This window comes from Erithacus rubecula, assembly GCF_903797595.1.
Source record: "Erithacus rubecula genome assembly, chromosome: 1".
In the NCBI taxonomy this organism is placed as follows: domain Eukaryota; kingdom Metazoa; phylum Chordata; class Aves; order Passeriformes; family Muscicapidae; genus Erithacus; species Erithacus rubecula.
In genome coordinates, this window is record NC_136658.1 from 27892204 (window position 1) to 27915049 (window position 22846).

Here is a 22846-nt window from a genome sequence, read left to right on the forward strand (position 1 = left end):
GAGTTAGTTCTGCATGAGATACACATCTGCACTGTGAAGCTGGAGACGACCAGGACACCAGGAATAGAAAGGGAGGACATTTGCAGCACGGCACTTCTCCAGTTCCCTGATACCACCACCAGTCTCTGCTGACAACTGCTTTCTCACTGCTACCTGTGACACTTCTTCACATCTGCTTGTGTAATTGACTGTATTCTGTGGAAATAAGTCAAATCCCTACAAGTGTCAATATTACAGTGGTGGAAATAGCCTTGCTGAGAAGGACTTCTTGCACAAGAATGTAGTGATAGGAAAAGGAGAAATGGCTTTAAACTGACAGAGGGCTGGTTTTGATTAAATATTAGAAAGTAATACATGACCCTGAGGTGGTGAGGCACTGGAACCAGCAGCCCATAGGAGCTATGGATGTCCCATCCCTGAAATGTTCAAGGCCTGGCTAAATCGTAATTTGATTAAACTGGTCTAGTGGAAGGTGTCCTTGCCCATGACCTAGCACACTTTTAAGTAGGCTATCCTTGGAAATCCCTTTCAACCCAAACCATTCCATCATTTGCGGATTACACCCCTGCAGGATAGAGATGGAAAAGCAAAGAAGGATATGCACAAAGAGCACAGAGCCTTTTTTCATTGGTGTGATATTGTATTTTCTCCTGTGTAATTCTTCAGAATTTGAAAGGACAACTAGAGGACATTCTGTGTTTGACTCAACAGGAAGAAAACACCTCTCCTCAAGGAGACCAAGGACATTAAATCTCTGGAGATCTGTCTTCCATTCCAATGTCTTCTTTCTGGAGAAGTCCATCTCTTTTCAGCCAGAGGCTGCTGGACTGTCTCAGAGAGAAGAGGACACAAGAACATAGGACATGCTTCAAGGACCCTGGGCCTTCCTGTATTCCCTGAACTACCACATGCACTGGGGATGCTGGACAAAGCTCATTTCACTTCATCACACACATGGTCCCCCCACACAGTGAAGATGTGCCAGGGCTCCCCATCCCTCCAAGCAGAGCCAGAGCTGTTCCCACCTCACAGCTCATCTCCTAGCTTTGTTTTAGACAGGGGTATTTCCATCACACAATTACTGCTGCAGCTTCACAAATTCTATGATGTTTGTTGTGTGATGGGATATCGATCCAGTTGTTGAGAGTTTTTTCAAGATTGTGGATTACAGTGCAGTTCTCATCAAGGCCATTATTTGGTTCTCCTTTTCGCCAGAACCTGGAACGGAGACAGGTTTGTTACTCACAATGTCCATCGTGAAGCACTGCTGGAAAAGGCCACAGTAGGATGCCAGACTTGAACAGAAGAAACAGAAATTCCCAGTGCTGGTTTTTGGACAGAAGCAGTGCCCTTGCTCCCACTCCATATCCCACTGGCACCAGTGTCACATGGAAACCTGCCTCCTTCCTACACCCTTCAAGCACAACAGGGCCCTGCTCCATCCTGCTGGGACGAACTGATCACCACCACCCATCCCAAGCACCTCACACCCAGCAGAGGCTCCTGTCAGACTCCAACAAAAGACACAGCAAGGACAGTCCTGGTGCTCTCTCCCTATGCCCCATCTCTTTCCCTGCATTTCAGCACAGGCCATTTTGTACATACAAGTGCAGTTAATGGAGGTCCGGGTAGGCTGGTCATCAGGGTGCAGAAGGATTCTGGCTGTCAGCAAGGTGAAATTTTTTCCTATACCTCCAGCATTGACTTCCGTGTCATAGATAGTTAATTCATACCCAATATCAAGTACGGTTGGGCCATAGAACCCAGTGCCCTACACAGCCCACTCCTGCTTATCTTTGATGTCTCACAAAGAGGTATGGCGACAACCCACTCTCATGCACGAGCAGACCCCTTCATATGTGTCCTACTTTCTTTCTCTTCCAGGAGTCACACCAAACATTCTTCATCCAGAGATACTCACGCTGCTGTCACATTATATAGAGTCTTGTCCACCCACTGCCACTGGCCCTCCTTGACCTCAAACAGACCAATGTAGAAATTCTCTCTTTGTGGATATTGTTTTATCTGCTTGGAGAGGAATTCCTGGCAATCAGAGAGAGATTGTCCATGAAGGGCAGAAGTGAGCACAGAAAGGCATCAGGAGTCCCTGTGGGATGGGGCTGGTGGCAGAGGGGGGCTGGTGCTGCAGAGGTGCAGACAGGACATTCCCCCTCCCCTGCAGGACAAGGAGGAGCTCTGAGTCCCCTCCAGGGCCCAGCACTGTGTCTTTGCCTGCTGGCCCCCTCTCTCAGCCCTGTGCACCCACCTGCTCTGCCTTGCTGTTGATCACCACCAGCTGGGAGCCCATGCCAGTGCAGCTCTGCTCACTCTCAGCCCAGTTCATTTGATCAAGGGACAGGAAATAGCAGCTTCTTTGAAACCTTCTCCAGCCCTCTGGACAGCACATCCAGCCTCGGTCTGTGCAGGGAGAGGACAGAGAGATGAAGGCTCCTAAAAAGAGATGGTGATTACAAAGATCCAAGTTATGCCAGGGATAGTGCTCATGTGCTCCTTAGTGACATATCCTGACAAAAATTGCTTGAAAAACCAGGGATAATACAGTCATTTCTTCCCATTGCTTTGGCATATGACCAGTTGTCTTTGTGTCCCCAAAACCATGGTAATCCTTGTAAGGGGGTCTCAGGTCTTGAAAAAGTTCTGTTTCTGATGTGGTTTGATTTGCTCTGGCACAACAACAGCCTTTTTGAGGCCTTTAGCCCCAAGGAAGAGGGGACATTGTGAGCACTGACCTGTGCCTTGTGGCACTGCTGAGTCACACTTCCACTCTGAGAACTGCTGCTGCAGGGCTCTGGGCTGCTCACTGCTGTGCCACAAGAGAACCACTGCAAAGGGAGAGGAAAGGCAGCAGGATTACCCCTTCCTGCCAGCTCCTGACACAGCATCTCTGGCTCCTTGACTCTCCTGCCACCATTTCCACAACAAGCATTGTCCCAGCTGTCACCTCTCCTGGCCCAAACCAGTGGCATCACAGCTACCATCACATCCAGAAAGAGACCCTCTTCCCAGTCAGAGAGCAGATGGGTCCCTGGAAGCACATCCCACTGAGGACATGCCACACACAGGGCAGGATTGATCCCACCCAACCACAGCCACTCTGCCATGCACATTCCTACAGCCCAGCTGCCAGTCTACAAAGCAGCCTCTCGTCACACTTTGTCTCTTCCTAAACTACACATCCTCAGGGATTTGGAGGAGTCTCCCATCAGCTGGGCCTGTTCCAGCAGCAGCACAGAGTGCAGGTGCAGGTAATTCCATCCAGCTGGAGCTGCTGAAACCAGGGGTGAGCACAAACTCCTAGGGCTTCCTAGCTCCAGTTTGTGGGGATTAACGCACTGTTGGTGACAGGTCAGAGCCATAGTCCCAAGGACTTACTAGTAGCTCAGTCACTCTAGAGTATGGCTAGGAGCTGATCAGGGTATGGCTATGAAAAAACACATTTTAATCAATCGTCTAATTTTGAAGTATTTTGACTTCTGGGCAGAACAATCCCAGTTGCTTCAGTGCCTGATGAGTACATTGCTGCAATGGAAGAAGACTCAGAGGAGATGGGCAAGGGCAATGACTGTCAGACCACCCCATTGCCAATAAAGGTGATTTTATCACTAAAAAAATATAAAGGATGGGAAGAGAGATGTCTTTTGGTTTAGTTCACATGAGGGATTTGGCCTGCTGAAGAACTGTTAATTCCTTTGTGGATAGAAAAGGATCTGTGTCTTTCTTGATTAGCCATGAAAGCTCTATTTGCTCAGAGACAGTGTAACTGCTTTGGCCTTCCAGAGGAAGCAGGATAGGAAATCATCGGCTCACAGTCCTGTGGAAACCCTTCCATCAGACAAGTGTTGTTCAAGCTCTCAACTCATGCAGACTGAGAGACTGAGAGCAAACTGCTCTGACACTTTGCTGTCACCATAGGCAGGTCTTACACAGCCAGCTTATCCAAGAGATCTGCCTTACGCCCAGAGATTCAAATGATGGATTAAAAGCTACAGCAATTTTCTCAGACAGGTCGAGGCTGCACGAGAGGGGATCTTGGGTGTAGGCCCTTTGGCTTTTGGCAAAGGTTTTAGGATATGGGGTTTTCCACCTGACAAAGGGAATCATCAGAGCCCTTCATCTCTGAAGGGAATTAAGAGACAGTGGAACTCACCAAGGCAGATGGTCAGAAAGGCAGCTTTGATTGCAAGGGCAAAAATAAGGAAGACCCAGATGTTCAGCCAGGAGCACCTTCTCTCTTCTGCTGGGGCTGAAAAACACAAAGCAAGAGTGAGCATGTCCCTGCTCAGAGCTGGGAACAGGATAACCAATTGTTGGGGGTTGAGTGCTTTTCTGTTACTGTGTCAATTGAAAGAATTTTTCCCATTATCATGCCAATGGAGCTGGCCGGACTACACCCAGGGTCCCTGATGGGTCCAGACAAAAGGGGGTGGGTGGGGACGGCCCCCGGAGGGGCCTCTGAGGCTTCCGGGAGGGCACTCGCGTTTTCGGCGAGCTGGGAGGAGGACGTCTGGGATCGTTCAGCCACGCGGCCGAGCACAGCAGAGCCAGACCCTCTGCGATCACTTGCCCTGCATCTGCCCCGTTTCCAGCCTCCTGCCTCTGCGGACACAGCTGATCCCCCGGACACACACGGTGAGCGAGGAGCCGCCGCCCTCGGTGAGGGTGAGCCCGTTCCCGCCCGAGACCAACGTGGCCGCTGCTGCCCCTCCCCCCTCCCTCCTGCCTTCGTTCCCGTCTGCCCTCTGGCAAATCCGGGCTCTGGACTAAGTACAGAGACAGCGTGCTTGCATCTAAAGGGACTGACACCGAGTTATCTATTTCGTTCTGTTAGCAATTTTAACTGTTACTGTTTTCTGTTTGTATAGTTAGATATATGAGTAAAAGAGCTGTTATTCCCACCCCCCCCCCCTTATCTCTGCCTCAGAGTCCTTGATTCAAACAATCGTAATACTTGGGGGAGGGGAGTGGAACCAAAGTCTCTATTCCAAAAAGGGAAACTTCTGCCCCTACTGGCAGACACCTGTCCTTTCAAACCAGGACAGATTTTGGCGCCCAATGTGGGGCCCGAGGGCACTGAGTTGAGAGTTAAGACAGGAATAACAGCTCTCTTCAGTGGCAATATGTTGTCTGGTTTAATCTGGTTTGTGTTCCATGTGGTCACAGCCATCTCCCTCCCATTTGCAAGCCCTTTTTTGAATTTGGGCCCCCTCACCAAAGTTGCTGTGGCTATTGTCCGATTGGTTTGGTGGATTGATTATGTCAGGAATTCATGGGTTTTTAATTTTTTCTGGGAAGCGGTTGCATGGATCCGGAGCTATCGTACTCTAACTGCGTGTTTCTGGGGCTATTTCAGTAATGGTGCTTACTGTGAGATAACGAGTGCAAGTGAAATTTTCTCCCAACCCATCACCCAGTTTTTTTGAGAACCCCACTGGTTCTCAAGGATTTCAGATCTGTTTTAATTGCCACTGTTATTATACAGTGGCTGGTGTTGCTGGTAGGCTTGTTCTACTTAGCATTCAGAAACGAGGCAATATTGGCTTGGACAACAACTCTGATACCTGCCCCAGGGACTAGGGATGCTGCCCCAGAACCTGCCTCTGCCCCAGGGACTAGGGATGCTGCCCCAGAACCTGTCTCTGCCCCAGGGACTAGGGATATTGTCCCAGAACCTGCCTCTGCCCCAGAGACTAGGGATGTTGCCCCAGAACCTGCCTCTGCCCCAGAGACTAGGGATGTTGCCCCAGAGCCTGTTGCTGCCCCACAGCCCACTGCAGAAATGAGCCACCCAGAGTGGGTGGGGGCTCTAGTGAAGGATATAGGCCAAATGCTGAAAGAGGGAGAGTCAGATGGTGCTGCAGTGGAACCCGTAGATGTTGTATCTGTCCATGTTCCAGCTGGATCACAGGAGCAGCCACAGCCAGCAGCAGTTGCTCCTGTGGAAACTAGGAAATCTAAGATTAAAACGAGGCACTTAGATAATGGGGATCAGCAGGGAGGGTCCTCACAACCAGCAAGGGAGCCAGAGGTTGAGATTGTCACCGAGTCCCTCTCATACGATAGTCTCTGTAACCTGCGTAAAGACATTGCTCGGCGGGGCCGTGAGCCTTTCACAACTTGGTTACTCCGGGTCTGGGACCTTACGGGAACAGGTGTTCAACTGGATGGAACTGAGGCCAGGAATTTGGGATCCTTGGCCCAGGATTCAGGTGTGGACCAGATATTCGTAAGGGAGCAAGGCCTCCTTTCCCTCTGGGACCGGCTTTCAATGAGTGTGAGAGAGAAGTTTGTACACAGAGAGAGAATGCAGGAGCACCACCGTAGAATGCGCTGGAAGACCCTTGAGGAAGGGATCCAGCAGCTGAGAGAAACAGCAGTATTAGAGGTACTCTTTGGGAGGGATGGACAGCATGACAATGACCCTGACAAGGTCAAGTGCACAGGGCAGATGTTATGGAATCTGGCAACCTTGGGTCCATCTCAATATATCACCTACATAGCAATGATTAATGCTGATAACAGTCCAGAGACAGTGTGTTCTGTTGCCAACAAACTCAGAAATTTTGAGAGCATGATGAATGGCCCAATGCAGGCTAATGTCTCTGCCATGGCCAGGGACCTCCAACAGGTCGAAGATAGGATGAGGGATATGAGGGAGGAGATGATGGAGGAGATGAGGGAGGTGAGGGAGGAGGTGAGGAAGATCAGCGTAGCAGCAGTACGAGTCACAGGCCCCCAAGTCAGAGCTTCACGTCCCCCAGCTAGGGAGAGAGGGTACACCTCACGAGCTGACCTGTGGTTTTTCCTGCGAGACCATGGGGAAGACATGGGAAAATGGGATGGGAAACCCACTTCTGTCCTGGCAGCACGGGTGCGTCAGCTCAGGGAGGGAAATGCTAACTGAGGGAACCGCACTAAAATGAAGGTAGCCTCAACCTCCCACAACCAAAGTGCAGGGTATTACAGCAAGGAGGATGTTCTGTCAGATCCCCTGGAAGGAACCTCCACTATGTATGCCCAGGAAAGAAATAATAACCAGGGCTAGAGGGGCCCTGCCTCTAGCCAGGGAGAGGCATGGGATGACAGGATCTATTGGATAGTGTGGGTGCGATGGCCTGGCATGTCAAAGCCACAGAAACATAAAGTGCTAGTTGATACTGGTTCACAATGCACCCTGATACCATCAGAACATGTGGGGAAGGTACCTGTTTCCATTGTTGGGGTGACGGGGGGATCACAGGAATTCACTTTGCTGGAAGCTGAGATTAGCCTGACAGGGAAGGGGTGGCAGAAACATCCAATTGTAACTGGCCCAGGGGCACCGTGCATTCTAGGCATAGACTTCCTCAGGAACGGCTACTACAAAGACCCAAAGAGGTTCAAGTGGGCTTTTGGAATAGCTGCTGTAGAGACAGAGAGCATTAAGCAGTTGAATACCTTGCCTGGACTGTCAGAAAACCCCTCTGCAGTAGAACTCCTGAAAGTGACTGAGCAACAGGTGCCAATTGCCACCATGACCGTGCACCACCGGCAGTACCGGACAAACCGAGATGCTGTGATCCCCATCCACAAAATGATCCGTGATCTAGAGAGCCAAGGGGTGGTCAGCAAAACCCACTCACCCTTCAACAGTCCTATCTGGCCTGTGCAGAAATCTGATGGAGAATGGAGACTGACTGTGGACTATCGGGCATTGAATGAAGTGACTCCACCACTGAGCGCTGCCATGCCGGACATGCTGAAACTCCAGTACGAGCTGGAGTCCAAGGCAGCAAGGTGGTATGCCACCATTTACATTGCAAATGCATCCTTCTCCATTCATTTGGCAGCAGAGTGCAGGCCTCAGTTTGCTTTCACCTGGAGGGGCGTGCAATACACCTGGAACCGACTGCCCCAGGGGTGGAAGCACAGCCCCACCATCTGCCACGGACTGATCCAGGCTGCACTGGAGAAGGGTGAGGCTCCAGAGCATTTGCAGTACATCGATGACATCATTGTGTGGGGGAACACAGCAATGGAGGTATTTGAGAAAGGAGAGAAGATCATCCAGATTTTGCTGGGAGTCGGTTTCGCCATTAAAAATAGCAAAGTCAAATGATCTGCCCGAGAGATCCAGTTCCTGGGAGTGAAGTGGCAGGATGGACGGCACCAGATCCCCACTGAGGTCATCAATAAGATCACTGCAATATCCCCACCAACAAGCAAGAAGGAGACACAAGCTTTTCTGGGTGCTATCGGCTTTTGGAGAATGCACATCCCTGAGTACAGCCAGATTGTGAGCCCTCTCTACCAGGTCACTCGCAAGAAGAACGATTTCCATTGGGGCCCTGAACAACAGCAAGCCTTTGCCCAGATCAAACAGGAAATCGCTCATGCAGTGGCCCTTGGCCCAGTCAGGAGAGGACCAGAGGTAAAGAATGTGCTCTACTCTGCAGCTGGGAACCATGGTCTGTCCTGGAGCCTTTGGCAGAAGGTGCCTGGTAAGACCTGATGCCGACCCCTGGGATTCTGGAGCAGAAGCTACAAAGGATCTGAAGCCAACTACACTCCCACAGAGAAGGAAATCTTGGCTGCCTATGAGGGAGTTCAAGCTGCCTCAGAGGTGATTGGCACAGAAGCACAGCTTCTCCTGGCACCCCGACTGCCAGTGCTGGGTTGGATGTTCAAAGGAAAGGTTCCCTCTACTCACCATGCCACCGACGCCACATGGAGCAAGTGGATTGCCCTCATCACGCAGCGCGCCCATATTGGTAACCTGAACCGCCCTGGGATTTTGGAGATAATCACGAACTGGCCAGAAGGTGAAGATTTTGGTCTCGCTGATGAAGAGGAGCAGAAGCAAGTGACCCGGGCTGAAGAAGCTCCACTGTAAAATCAGTTGCCAGCAGATGAAACACGCTACGCCCTTTTCACCGACGGTTCCTGCCGCATTGTGGGGATGAACCGGAAGTGGAAAGCTGCCGTATGGAGCCCCACACGACAGGTTGCACAAGCTACCGAAGGAGAAGGAGGATCGAGTCAACTTGCTGAACTCAAAGCTGTTCAGCTGGCCTTGGACATTGCTGAGAGAGAGAAATGGCCAAAGCTCTACCTTTACACTGATTTGTGGATGGTAGCCAATGCTCTGTGGGGTTGGCTGGAAAGGTGGAAAAAGGCTGACTGGCAACGTAGAGGAAAACCAATCTGGGCTGCTGATGAGTGGAAAGACATTGCCACTCGGGTAGAGAAGCTCCCCGTGAAAGTCCGTCATGTGGATGCCCATGTTCCCAAGAGTCGGGCTAATGAAGAACACAGGCACAACAAGCAGGTAGATCAGGCTGCACAGATAGAGGTCTCAAAGATAGACTTAGATTGGGAACACAAGGGAGAACTGTTCCTGGCTCGATGGGCCCACGATGCCTCAGGCCATCAGGGCAGAGACGCCACCTATAAGTGGGCACGAGACCGAGGGGTGAATCTAACCATGGACAGCATCTCTCAGATTATTCATGACTGTGACACGTGCGCTGCCATCAAACAGGCCAAGCGGGTGAAGCCCCTCTGGTATGGGGGGCGATGGTCCAAATATACGTATGGAGAGGCCTGGCAGATTGACTATATCACACTGCCTCAGACCCGCCAGGGCAAGCGCTACGTGCTGACCATGGTGGAAGCCACCACCGGATGGTTGGAGACCTACGCTGTGCCCCACGCCACTGCTCGGAGCACCATCCTGGGCCTGGCAAAACAAGTCCTCTGGAGGCATGGTACCCCTGAAAGAATTGAGTCAGACAATGGGACTCATTTCAAAAATAGCCTTATAAACACCTGGGCTAAAGAACATGGCATCGAGTGGGTGTACCATATTCCCTACCATGCACCAGCGGCTGGGAAAGTCGAACGCTGCAATGGTCTGCTTAAGACCACCTTAAAGGCACTTGGTGGGGGGACTTTCAAGAACTGGGAGATCAATCTTTCAAAGGCCACATGGTTAGTGAATACCCGAGGTTCCACTAACCGAGCAGGCCCTGCCCAGTCAGAGCCCTTGGGAGCAGCAGATGGAGATAAGGTTCCAGTGGTACACCTGAGAGGCATGTTAGGGAAAACTGTCTGGGTGAACTCTGCTTCCAGCAAAGACAATCCTGTTCGTGGGGTGGTTTTTGCTCAAGGACCAGGTTGCACTTGGTGGGTGATGCAAAAGGATGGAGAGACCCGATGCATACCCCACGGGGACCTTGTTCTAGGGTGAACTATCTATGATACTGTGCCTGTAACTACATGTATGTATATAATTTAAAGATTTCAATATGATGTAGCATGTCGGCATGGAAAAAATTCGGGGTGGATAATGTTGGGGGTTGAGTGCTTTTCTGTTACTGTGTCAATTGAAAGAATTTTTCCCATTATCATGCCAATGGAGCTGGCCGGACTACACCCAGGGTCCCTGATGCGTCCAGACAAAAGGGGGTGGGTGGGAACGGCTCCCGGAGGGGCCTCTGAGGCTTCCGGGAGGGCACTCGCGTTTTCAGCGAGCTGGGAGGAGGACGCCTGGGATCGTTCAGCCACGCGGCCGAGCACAGCAGAGCCAGACCCTCTGCGATCACCTGCCCTGCATCTGCCCCGTTTCCAGCCTCCTGCCTCTGCGGACACAGCTGATCCCCCGGACACACACGGTGAGCGAGGAGCCGCCGCCCTCGGTGAGGGTGAGCCCGTTCCCGCCCGAGACCAACGTGGCCGCTGCTGCCCCTCCCCCCTCCCTCCTGCCTTCGTTCCCGTCTGCCCTCTGGCAAATCCGGGCTCTGGACTAAGTACAGAGACAGCGTGCTTGCATCTAAAGGGACTGACACCGAGTTATCTATTTCGTTCTGTTAGCAATTTTAACTGTTACTGTTTTCTGTTTGTATAGTTAGATATATTAGTAAAAGAGCTGTTATTCCCACCCCCCCCCCCCCCTTATCTCTGCCTCAGAGTCCTTGATTCAAACAATCGTAATACTTGGGGGAGGGGAGTGGAACCAAAGTCTCTATTCCAAAAAGGGAAACTTCTGCCCCTACTGGCAGACACCTGTCCTTTCAAACCAGGACACCAATGTAGCTCTGTGGAGACCGAAGGCATTCCCAATTAGGCAAAGCAACCCCTGTCCTATTCCCTGGGTCAACCCTGTGCCCCTCTCCCTGTCTGTCAGCCTTTTGGTCACTCCCATTCTGTTCCCCTGTTAGCCTTTTTGCCATAACCCCACCCTTGGACACCTCCATGCCCCTTTCTAATTGGTTTCTTATGTTCTCCCCGCCCTACTCATGCCATGTACTAAACCTGGACTCTCACAACCCCCTTAGCCATTGTTCTCTGAACCGTGGACCATGCACATGTGTGGCTGAAATAAAACAACTCTGTAAAACCCCTGCAAAGCCCCTTCCTGCTCTTTTACTTGCATTCACCCCAAGCAACAACCGGATGCAGGATGGCTGTGCCCCAACACTTTGCTGGTCCCTTGTTCCAAGGACTGGGGAGCCCCACAGGTGCTGGAAGCAGATCCTGCTGCCTGTCACAAGCAGTGCCTCAGAGCCACAGAGTACAGTACCACAGGGGCTGCTCTGAGGCTACTTTTTTATTTCCCTCTTTATCACAAGATCTGCCTGCATTGTTCCCAAACCTCACTCCCCCTTTGTCCTGTCCAAACCTCCTTTGTCCTCAACACATATTACTTGTTGCCTTCCACTACCCCTGGATGCCACTGAATGCTCTTGCTCAGTCTCCCTCCTCTTCCTCTCTCTTTAGAGCTTCTTTCTCTCACTAACTGGATGTTGCCTCTGTACCCCTTTCTCCAATGGCCCAGTCCCCCAAAGGAGCGACTGTCCAGCTCTCTGGGAGTCCAGGGTTTTTCCCTGGCTCCTTTGGGGTTGCAAAAACCCCCCTGGCAGACCCCTCAGAGACCCCCGAGTGCTGCCCAGGAGCTGCAGGGGCTGGATTTGGCTCCTTGGGAAAATCTGCCCACGCTGAGAGAAGAGACACAGAAAAGAATGATGAGTAGAGTGTAAATTAGATTGTTAAAATGTAGTATAAGTAGTTTTTTAGATTGTTTATATTAAGGGCCATGTGGCCAAGATGGAGGACCCTGGGTGTGGTGGACTTCTTCCTCCTTCTTCTTCATGTCATCCATGTTGAAGTTGCACCCTGGGAACCACAGATTGGATGGGAGAGAACTGGACATTGCAAAGAGGTTACATGGCATTGGGGAAAATTTGTAAATACTGTATATGTAGTTTAGGGTATAAAGACCTTGGCTCAGCCCTCTCAGGAGACCTTTTTGCTATGGTCGGCCTGCAGAGCGGACCTGTGCCGGGCTGCCAGAAACTTTTTTAAGATAAGACAAATAAACAGCCCCAAAACAACTCAAGGTCATCTCGAGCTGCTTTCTTGTCGGCGCCTCCGAGAGAACCAGACTTTTTACCACCTCCATGCCCTCTCTGGGGAGGTCTCAAGCCTGAAGACACCCTCAGAGACGGGACACTTGGCGTCTCTGGGTGCGCATCTGGATTCCTGTGCTCGTGAGGTTGGAAGCCCCGAAAATCCACCTGAAAAAAGCGGCAGAAGAGAGACCTTGATCCGATTCCTGAAAAGCCAGCTACCAGGCTCGTGTCGGAAGGGAGGATCCCGGGAATTCCTCCCCCTGCGCGTCTGCTGGACAGAAGCCCAGGAGGACTCCGATCTGGTTCTTGGCACCTTTGCCTTTTGGTGAGTCGGTTCAGATCCAAGATACACTATAGGCACACACAATGGGTGGGTCCGTCAGTCATGAGCAGGTCCAAATATTGTCTGTGTTAAAGTTTTTAGCCTCCTCCCATCCAATTCCAGTAACGGAGGATGAAATCCAAGAGTTAATTGTGTGGGTGAGAATGCACTACCCACGCATTGATACAAGTCAGATATTTAAAGTAGCATTTTGGCAGCAGGCAAATAGAGACATTTACCATGCTGCAACACTGAAAGATCTTAAAGCTAAAGATCTTTTAACAGTAGCAAGAGTAATGCTGGAAGCATTAACTACAGAAACAGTAAAAATTTCTGGTCCTCTGAAGGCCATAGAGGGTCTCTCAGGACCGGAGGAGGGGGCATCCAGCCAGCAGCTGATGCCTGTACAACCCGCCTGCCAGCAGCAGAGCAGTTCATTTTCAGATACCCCAGATTCCTCAGATTCACCCCAGTTTATAGATTTACCTACACCCACTCCCCGATTGGGAAAACTCAGGATGGAGGTTTTTCCCAAAAATTTCGATGATTTAAAGTTTTGCTTTCTCAGTCCCTCAAAAGCATCCTCAACACCGGTGGGAGGGCAGCTGCATTCTACCCCAAGGGCGGTGGGAGGGGCTGAGGAGGGGCAGCAAACCGGACATACCATACCTTATACCTCTGAAGTGGCAGAGATGACGATAACCCCAATTCGTGGTGTTGCGGAAATTAATAGACTTACTGCAACACCATCGGACCTTTGAAATACTGACATTTTACCAATTCTGCCACTGTCTGCACAAGGGGAAACACCACAGACCTCGGGACCCGGGGCAGGGGGGACAGAGTCACACACTACGGCGGCGGGGGGGGAGACACAAGTGCAGAAACCCCCGCGCGGTTCGTGGTTCGCGAAAAGCCCCTCCTGCTCAAAAGTGCTTCATCGGGAGCGCAGGTGGCACCTCCCCCACAAGCGGCGGGATTAGGCGCCGGGGCCGCAGAAGCAGCGAGGGGGGGGACCTCTCAGACAGCGGCCGGGACAGATTCCAGCGGGACCGGCGCGATGGGACTCGGGGGGGCGGCACCGCCCACGCCGGGAATGGCGATGGCTGCAGGGAGTGACATGCAGGCGGCGGCGGGGCCATCCGTGTCAGGGGGGAGCAGGGAAAGCCCGGAGAGGGGGGCAGAGGAGCCACCCGGCCTGGAAGCAGCCAGTGCCGCATGCGCAGTGAGGCCAAAGAGTAGGGAACACACGCATGCGCGACGGTTGGGGCTCCCGGCGTCTCCAATCCCGGAAGTGACAGGGATGGGGCCACAGACTTTACAGACAGAGAGATACCTATACAGACCTACCTCGCAGGGACAGGAGGGAGGTCGCAGGGACAGGGACCAGGACGATGGGCAGACTGCAGGACACGGGACAGGGATGGTCCGTGCCGGGTGGGGGCGTGGCCAAGGGAAATATGGCGGCTCCCCTGGGGGGCGGGCCCAAGTACCGGAAGTCGAGCAGTTGCCATGGACACGACAACAACAAACCGAATCACTCCAAGTGAGACCTACAGCGCCACCGTGTGGCAGAAGACTCATAATGCCAGATTATTTTCCAGTTAAATATAAGAAACAAACCGACAGAGGAAACAAGATGCCACCGTCTCCTGAAGAAGATCTGGAGAACACCCTACGCATCACAGCATCAGAAGGAATTCCAGTGAGCATGGCAAGCACTGGAGACATTCAAAGCCCTATGGCTGTGATTATGAAAAACATTTTTGAAGGATTTTTTCAGCAAATGTGGACAGTTCTAGAGCCTCATTTTCATAAAAGGGCCGAAATTCTACCAAGCTCTCCAACTCCTCAGACAAGACAAAGAACAATACAGGAAGAACCACAGATTTCTACAATTTCAATGGATCAAGAGATGGATGAAGCAGCAGCTTGGCCTCAACCTCAACAACTAATTCCTTTGAGCAGACAAATTCCTACAGAAACACACATGTCTGCAGCAGCAGCTCAAGATACTTTACTTGATTGGACAAATATTAGAAGGGATTTCATAAAAAGCAGAGAATGTCCTGCAATTGGGTCTGGTGAAATAGTCATGCCAGTGAATTATGACCCACAAGGACAAAACCCAAGATGGCAAAGATTAAATCATGATTTAATTAAAGACTTAATTAAGGCAATTAGAGATTATGGACTGGGATCTTCATATTTTAAACAGCTTTTAAAAGGTATCCTCAATGAATATGACATGACTCCATATGATATGAGATCTCTTGTTTCATTGATTCTTACTGACACACAAGCACTTATGTGGGAGAGCAGATGGAGAAGGGCTTTGGAAGAGCTGCGAAGGAAATACCATGGTGGTCCTCATGCTAACCTCACCGTGGCAGAGTTAGCAGGAGACCCTCCTCATGATGATCCAGCACAACAAGCTGCCAGGCTTCCAAGGGCAGTGTTGACAGACATCAAAGAAGCAGCTCGCAAGGCAATTCTTCAAGTTTCGCCAGCAGGAACACACGATATTATTTACACAGAAATCAAGCAAGGACCATCAGAACCTTTTTCCTCATTTGTTGACAAACTTACACAAGCCATTGATAGACAAATTACAGAAGAAACAGCAAGACCATATTTGCTGAAGACCCTTGCATTTGCCAATGCAAATCCCGGATGCAAAAGAATCATCAGTGCTTTGCCAGGTGAGCCATCCTTGACGGAGATGGTCGAAGCCTGAAGCAAGATTGGAACACCAGAACATATAGCTTCGGTTGTCAAAGACCAAATGGCAGATATCTTTCAAGAACAACATGAAAAGATTCTTGCAAATTTAAAAAAGAAAAAGAGTTTATCTGAAACTCAGTGCCACAACTGTGGAGCTTTTGAACATCTTAGGACTTTTCAATGATATACTTACCCTTGAAGAAAACATATTTTGACTGGGCATTTCAAAAATCACAGGACTTGGCGATTGCACTTTTAGATTATACAGGCACTTGTTCAATTCATTGTCCAAGTCACAAATTATTGAAAGTAAAATTAAGATTTAGAGAAAAATCAAAGGTAAGCGAGGAACCATTGGATGGAATCACGGTATTCACTGATGGTTCTGGGAAAACAGGCAATTACATGGCAAAATCCAATTACAGGAAAATGGGAATCAAATGTAAAAATAGTACAGGGATCACCACAAATTGTAGAATTAGCAGCAGTAGTCAGAGTTTTTGAATTATTCCAACAACCACTCAATTTGGTCACTGATTCGGCATATGTAGCAAATGTAGTTAAAAGGTTGGAAGGATCGCTTTTGAAAGAAACAAGCAATGATGTTCTATATTCTTACTTGTCATGTATGAAAACAATGTTGGAAAACAGGACGCACAAATATTTTATCACACATATCAGAGCGCACTCATCACTTCCAGGATTTCTAGCGGAAGGAAATGTGCAAGCAGACAAATTAACTATGACTGTCCAGCAAACGTTACCAGATATTTTCCAACAAGCAAAATTGAGTCATGCATTTTTTCATCAAAATGCACAAGCACTGATGAGATCCTTCCGCCTTTCCAAAACGCAAGCAAAAGAAATTATACAAACCTGTCCAGATTGCCAAATGGTTCAACCACCAATCTCCATGGGAGCAGTTAACCCACGGGGATTGCAAAGTCTCCAATTATGGCAAACTGATGTTACGAAATATCCCCCTTTCGGCAAATTAAAAAATATTCACGTTTCTGTTGATACATTTTCAGGGGCAATCTTTGCATCTTTACATACAAGTGAGACGGCACAGCATGCGTGTAGACATTTTCTACAAGCATTTGCAATATTAGGTGTGCCACAAGAAGTAAAAACAGATAATGGACCAACATACATTGGAAAAGTTTTAGATAAGTTCTTGAAAAAATGGGGTGTCAGACATACGTTTGGCATTCCACATTCATCCACAGGACAGGCAATCATAGAAAGGACTCACCACACACTGAAAACAATCCTTGAAAAACAAAAAAAGGGGGAGTCGGAGGCCACGCCTCATATGAAATTGTGCAAAGCATTATATGTGTTGAATTTTTTGAATGAATCCCTTTCAGAGCCAACACCGCCGATTGTAAGGCATTTCATGAATGAGACAAGAGCCAAACTGAAGGAAAATCCTTTGGTCATGGCAAAAAATCTTGAAACAGGTAATACTGAAGGTCCTTTCAAATTAATCACGTGGCGAAAAGGGTTTGCTTGTGTCTCCACAGATAAAGGTCTGAGGTGGGTGCCTGCAAAGTGCGTCAAACCGTACCGGGCTCCAGCACAAGCAGAAACCAGCCCTGCGTGTGAAGAAAGGAACTTGCAGACCAAGATAAGAAACAGTGACGTGAATTCTTCAACCGAAGCAGAGAAAACTTAAAGGATTTATAGAAAATTATGTTTGTTTATGGAATTCTGTGTATGATTTTTTTGGCGAGGATTTTAGGCAACGATATGGATTTACCCATGATGCAACCCAGGGAGAATGTGTGGGAAAGTTTAGCACAGGCTGCGGGGTTGGACACGATTTGTTTGACACATTCTAGGCCGAAAAAGCCATTTTCAACGTGTCTGGTGGCCGTTCCAGTAGAGGAATGGGCAACCCCAAAGGCAGATGAATGGTATGCGTGGGTTCACTCTCTCCCTGAGGCTTCTTTCGAACCAGAAGAATTAGAAATCTTCGGTTCGATGAAAATGGATTTTTGTGTGAAATTTGAAGGTTCGGAGGTGACAAAGAAACAGATAGATGTCACCCCAAACCAGGGTTTTTATAAAAATGATAGTTTATGGTGCAACGAGACATTGATTTCAGACAAACCATCCTCCCAAGTTCCTGTGCGATTGCCACAAGGAGTCTTTTTTGTCTGCGGGGACAGAATTTGGCCTGCTATCCCTGCAAACATCAGAGGAGGTCCATGCAGCATTGGGAGGCTCACGTTATTAACACCAGATCAGAAAATTTTGAGAAAGTTAAAACAGAGACAAAAGAGAGGGATTGATCAATACGATCCTAATTGTGACGACAATTTCTATTCATGGGACAAGGCGAAGAGAATTGCTGTGGCGATATTCTCTCCCCAAACAGCATCAGGGGTGGCCTTGACACAATTGGATCGTTTGGGTTGCTGGCTGAGTAAGAACACCAAAGCCATCTCCAATGCACTGAGCGACATGTTAACAGATGTCGACAGTGTGAGGAAGGCAACCCTTCAAAACAGAGCAGCAATTGATTATCTATTGCTGACTCACGGACATGGATGTGAAGAATTTGCAGGAATGTGCTGCATGAACCTGTCTGATCACTCAAAATGGATTCATGAAAATATAAGACAATTGCAGGAGAGTGTGGCAAAACTTGGAGAGGCCACGGGGTCTTGGATGGATGGTTGGCTCGACTTTTTTGACCTCTCTCCCTTATGGAGAGAGATCTTGAAAGTTGGTTTTTATGTATTAGTAGGGATTGTTGTTTCCTTTGTTGTCTTTCTGATTGTACTACCTTGTATTTTGCGTTGTATTCGGAAGGCTCTGGACAGAACCGTGAGGGAGGTCTTTTAGGTGCAAAGAGAAGGGGGAGATGTGGGAGTCCAGGGTTTTTCCCTGGCTCCTTTGGGGTTGCAAAAACCCCCCTGGCAGACCCCTCAGAGACCCCCGAGTGCTGCCCAGGAGCTGCAGGGGCTGGATTTGGCTCCTTGGGAAAATCTGCCCACGCTGAGAGAAGAGACACAGAAAAGAATGATGAGTAGAGTGTAAATTAGATTGTTAAAATGTAGTATAAGTAGTTTTTAGATTGTTTATATTAAGGGCCATGTGGCCAAGATGGAGGACCCTGGGTGTGGTGGACTTCTTCCTCCTTCTTCTTCATGTCATCCATGTTGAAGTTGCACCCTGGGAACCACACATTGGATGGGAGAGAACTGGACATTGCAAAGAGGTTACATGGCATTGGGGAAAATTTGTAAATATTGTATACGTAGTTTAGGGTATAAAGACCTTGGCTCAGCCCTCTCAGGAGACCTTTCTGCTATGGTCGACCTGCAGAGCGGACCTGTGCCGGGCTGCCAGAAACTTTTTTAAGATAAGACAAATAAACAGCCCCAAAACAACTCAAGGTCGTCTCGAGCTGCTTTCTTGTCGGCGCCTCCGAGAGAACCAGACTTTTTACCACCTCCATGCCCTCTCTGGGGAGGTCTCAAGCCTGAAGAGACCCTCAGAGACGGGACACAGCTCAAGGAGTGCACAGCCAGACACACAGAAGAGATTGTTTCCACACGGGAAAAGGCACTTGGCAGCTCTTGGGAGAGCCCTGGCTGGGTTGTGCTGTGAGACACCAGAGATAGGAACAGGGACTTGGGCTCAGTGTGATGAAGAGAACTTTTCCAGGTGCAATCACAGGAGGATAACACCCTTCAGCCCCATTGTTTAGAGACAACACACTAAAGGGAATAGCAGGGCATGGTTTGCCTGGATTCCCACTCCCCCTGGCTGCAGGAAAAAGGTCATCCTACCAGCCTAGGCTCTGCCCAGTTCCCTCATCTTTTGCCTTGCTCTTATCCTAAGCCCCATCTCCTGGGAGGAGGTCGGCCACCATGCCATTCCCATGATCTATCCCAGCCTTCTCTTTCTCCAACTACTTTGACACAAGGACAGAAAAGAAAGAAGGTTTAGGACTTACCTGCAGTTCCAGGATGGACTCTTCCTTGGCCATTCATCATCTCTACAAGAGGATCTCTCTTTTCCAAGGATCCCTGTTACCAGTGTGGCCACAAAAACAGCCTCCCTCCTGCACAGGGTACCTCCCACAGTGGTCAGGAGCCTTTACAGGGTCTAATCTGATGTGCTTAAAAACCCATATCTTGGGTGTACACACAGCATGTGGAGATTGAGAAACTTCCACCATTATCTTGCCAGGATATTTCACAAAATATTCACTGGAACACAAACTCATTAAGGCAAAAGAAAACAAATGCAAGGGAGCATCACTGCAGTTCACACAATCTCCCTTTGCACAGCCTCAGGCAGTTTCACAGTTCATCCATGGCCTTCCCTCTCCACTGCCTGCTCTTTCCTGCTAGAGTCCCCGTGTGTGAAAATATGTGCAATGGCAAAGGCACAGCCTGCAAAAAGAGAATCAAATTAACAGGAGAGAATATCCGTGACTCAGTCTGGGCATGTGCACCCTGGACCCAGAAATCTATAACACAACAGAGAATTTGCTAACACTATTTGATGGGATTCCATTGAAAGAGAGGATGGGGAGCTGGGCAGAGGAGTTCAATATGCCCTGTCTTTTTCCTCGTGGAGGCGAGAAAGGATCACTGACTGGTGCCAGACTCCCTTTGCATGATAGATCAGAATGCTGGCCTTGCTTACAACTATAAAATCTGCAGCCATATGTGGTGTTCTCAAGATCTGAATTAAGCTCCTCTAAATTCATATTGGTAAGGATGTCCCTAAGGATGAAGTATCCTTACTTGACCCCAATGTCCTTTGAATGGACTGTGAGGGGAACACAGTCTTTGCTCATGTTCCATCACAGTTTGTCCCTGTGGACAGGAATGCATGGGGGCAGAGACACAGGAATAAGAAAGCTCATGCCAATAATACAGGCATTTCAGCTGAAACATCAGAAGATCAGGGCACAGAACTGCTTACAAGTGAGGAGAAGCCTGACCTCTCTGTAGAAGACATCCTCTGATTCTGTTCTTTTCTGCACAACAGGCTGCAGGCAAGGTCCCACCCTATATTGCTACACATCTTTATGTAAGTAATACTCACAACCTCTCTTTCCACAAAAAAACACGTTCACATAACTTTTGCAACTTTCAGTCTCCCACCAGCCCCCTAGGGAGTACAGCTGCAAGAACACATCTCCTTTGTAGAAGCAGGGCTTCTCTGGGTCCCACACAATTCCCACTGGACATGTAGGGTTCGATAGCATCCACACCTCTTCCAGCAGCCTGGGAAGCACAGGTGAAAGTACAGGATCACGTTGTCACACTGCAGAATTGTGGGTCTGTGACTGCTGCACCCTTCAGTGCCATGAGCAAGGTCACCCAGAACACTGAGCTGCCAAGGGGCTTCTTATAGACAGAAGTGGCCAAGTTGCAGAGCACCCTGACCTTGATGGCCACTTCCTTCCTTTGTTCCTTCCCACTTCTCTCTACTGTATCTCTTACAATGTTCTTGCTTCATCTAAACTTTGTTTTCACACTGTTTCTTGTGTGCCTCAGAAACCATTCCCTAATATCCTGGTTACTGCTAGGCTGGTGCTTGTGTTCTTATTTCATAGCAGTGGTTTGGGGCAAATGGCCAATCAAATAGTTGTAGCTATTCAATTCACACAGCTGTTTGCATTCACCATCCTACTTTATAATTTGCTGCTCTCCAGGCCATCTGACCAATTTGAAATGGGATGGGTAATGCTGCAGAGTGTTCCAAATACAAAAAACCAGTAAGTGTGCACAGGTTCAGTGTTCTGGTTTGAAAGGACAGGTGTCTGCCAGTAAGGGCAGAAGTTTCCCTTTGGAATAGAGACTTTGGTTCCACTCCCCTCCACCAAGTATTATGATTGTTTGAATCAAGGACTCTGAGGCAGAGATAAGAGGGGTGGGAATAACAGCTCTTTTACTAATATATCTAATTATACAAACAGAAAACAATAACAGTTAAAATTGCTAACAGAACAAAATAGGTAACTCGGTGTCAGTCCCTTTAGATGCAAGCACGCTGTCTCTGTACTTAGTCCAGAGCCCGGATTTGCCGAAGGGCAGGCGGGAAACGGAGGCAGGAAAGAGGGGGGAGGGGCAGCAGCGGCCACACCGGTCCCAGGCTGGAACGGGCTGGAGCGGCGGCTCCTCGCTCACCGTGTGTGTCCGGGTGATCAGCTGTGTCCACAGAGGCAGGAGGCTGGAACGGGGCAGATGCAGGGCAAGTGATCACAGAGGGACTGGCTCTCCTGTGCTCGGCCGCGTGGCTGAAGATCCTGGGCATCCTCCTCCGAGCTCGCCGGAAACGCGAGTGCCCTCCCGGAAGCCTCAGAGGCCCCTCCGGGAGCCGTTCCCACCCACCCCTTTGTCTGGACTCATCAGATATCCTGGGTGTAGCCCAGCCAGCTCCATTGGCATGATAATGGGAAAAATTCATTCAATTGACACAGTAACAGAAAAAACACTCAACCCCCAACATTATCCACCCCGAATTTTTTCCATGCCGACATGCTACATCATATTGAAACCTTTAAATTATATACATACATGTAGTTACAGGCACAGTATCATAGATAGTTCACCCTAGAACAAGGTCCCCTTGAAGTATGCATCAGGTCTCTCCATCCTTTTGCATCACCCACCAAGTGCAACCTGGTCCTTGAGCGAAAACCACCCCACGAACAGGATTGTCTTTGCTGGAAGCAGAGTTCACCCAGACAGTTTTCCCTAACATGCCTCTCAGGTGTACCACTGGAACCTTATTTCCATCTGCTGTTCCCAAGGGCTCTGACTGGGCAGGGCCTGCTCGGTTAGTGGAACCTCGGGTATTCACTAACCATGTGGCCTTTGGTAGATTGATCTCCCAGTTCTTGAAAGTCCCCCCACCAAGTGCCTTTAAGGTGGTCTTAAGCAGACCATTGCAGCGTTCGACTTTCCCAGCCGCTGGTGCATGGTAGGGAATATGGTACACCCACTCGATGCCATGTTCTTTAGCCCAGGTGTTTATAAGGCTATTTTTGAAATGAGTCCCATTGTCTGACTCAACTCTTTCAGGGGTACCATGCCTCCAGAGGACTTGTTTTTCCAGGCCCAGGATGGTGCTCCGAGCAGTGGCGTGGGGCACAGCATAGGTCTCCAACCATCCGGTGGTGGCTTCCACCATGGTCAGCACGTAGCGCTTGCCCTGGCGGGTCTGAGGCAGTGTGATATAGTCAATCTGCCAGGCCTCTCCATACGTATATTTGGACCACCGCCCCCCATACCAGAGGGGCTTCACCCGCTTGGCCTGTTTGATGGCAGCGCACGTGTCACAGTCATGAATAACCTGAGAGATACTGTCCATGGTTAAATCCACCCCTCGGTCTCGTGCCCAATTGTAGGTGGTGTCT

General features: G+C 49.5%; 2 protein-coding genes across 4 annotated transcripts in view; both read right to left on the reverse strand.

Moving 5' to 3' along the window:
• Positions 1-19408, reverse strand: part of LOC306803568 (C-type lectin domain family 4 member E-like) — a 138274-nt gene extending 118866 nt beyond the window's left edge. Inside the window, exon 1 of the mRNA XM_079309134.1 lies at positions 19034-19408. The gene's annotated coding sequence lies outside the window, so the exon portion shown is untranslated. The remainder of the gene's footprint in view (positions 1-19033) is intronic.
• LOC306803615 (C-type lectin domain family 4 member D-like) lies at positions 626-19541 on the reverse strand. Of its 3 annotated transcripts, none has more exons than XM_079309241.1 (6): positions 19424-19541; positions 4169-4264; positions 2757-2843; positions 2267-2418; positions 1922-2043; positions 626-1218 (listed from the first exon to the last, which is right to left on the reverse strand). In XM_079309241.1, the coding sequence occupies exons 1-6, from the start codon at positions 19461-19463 to the stop codon at positions 1071-1073; spliced, it is 645 nt and encodes a 214-aa protein (XP_079165367.1). In that variant the 5' UTR covers positions 19464-19541; the 3' UTR covers positions 626-1070. The 3 variants fall into 3 exon arrangements, with proteins under 3 accessions (XP_079165367.1, XP_079165368.1, XP_079165366.1); XM_079309242.1 differs by having other exon boundaries at positions 2267-2412; positions 2751-2843; XM_079309240.1 differs by having other exon boundaries at positions 2751-2843.
• Positions 19542-22846: the final 3305 nt, after the last annotated feature.

Excerpts from the sequence above, each read along its gene's own strand:
- LOC306803615 (XM_079309240.1), bottom strand. The coding sequence starts at position 19,463 with ATGATGAATGGCCAAGGAAGAGTCCATCCTGGAACTGCAG. Across the intron at positions 2,844-4,168 it reads CTTTCTGACCATCTGCCTTG|TGGTTCTCTTGTGGCACAGC; the intron begins GTGAGTTCCACT and ends CTCCCTTTGCAG. Across the intron at positions 1,219-1,921 it reads CTATATAATGTGACAGCAGC|GTTCTGGCGAAAAGGAGAAC; the intron begins GTGAGTATCTCT and ends TCTCCGTTCCAG.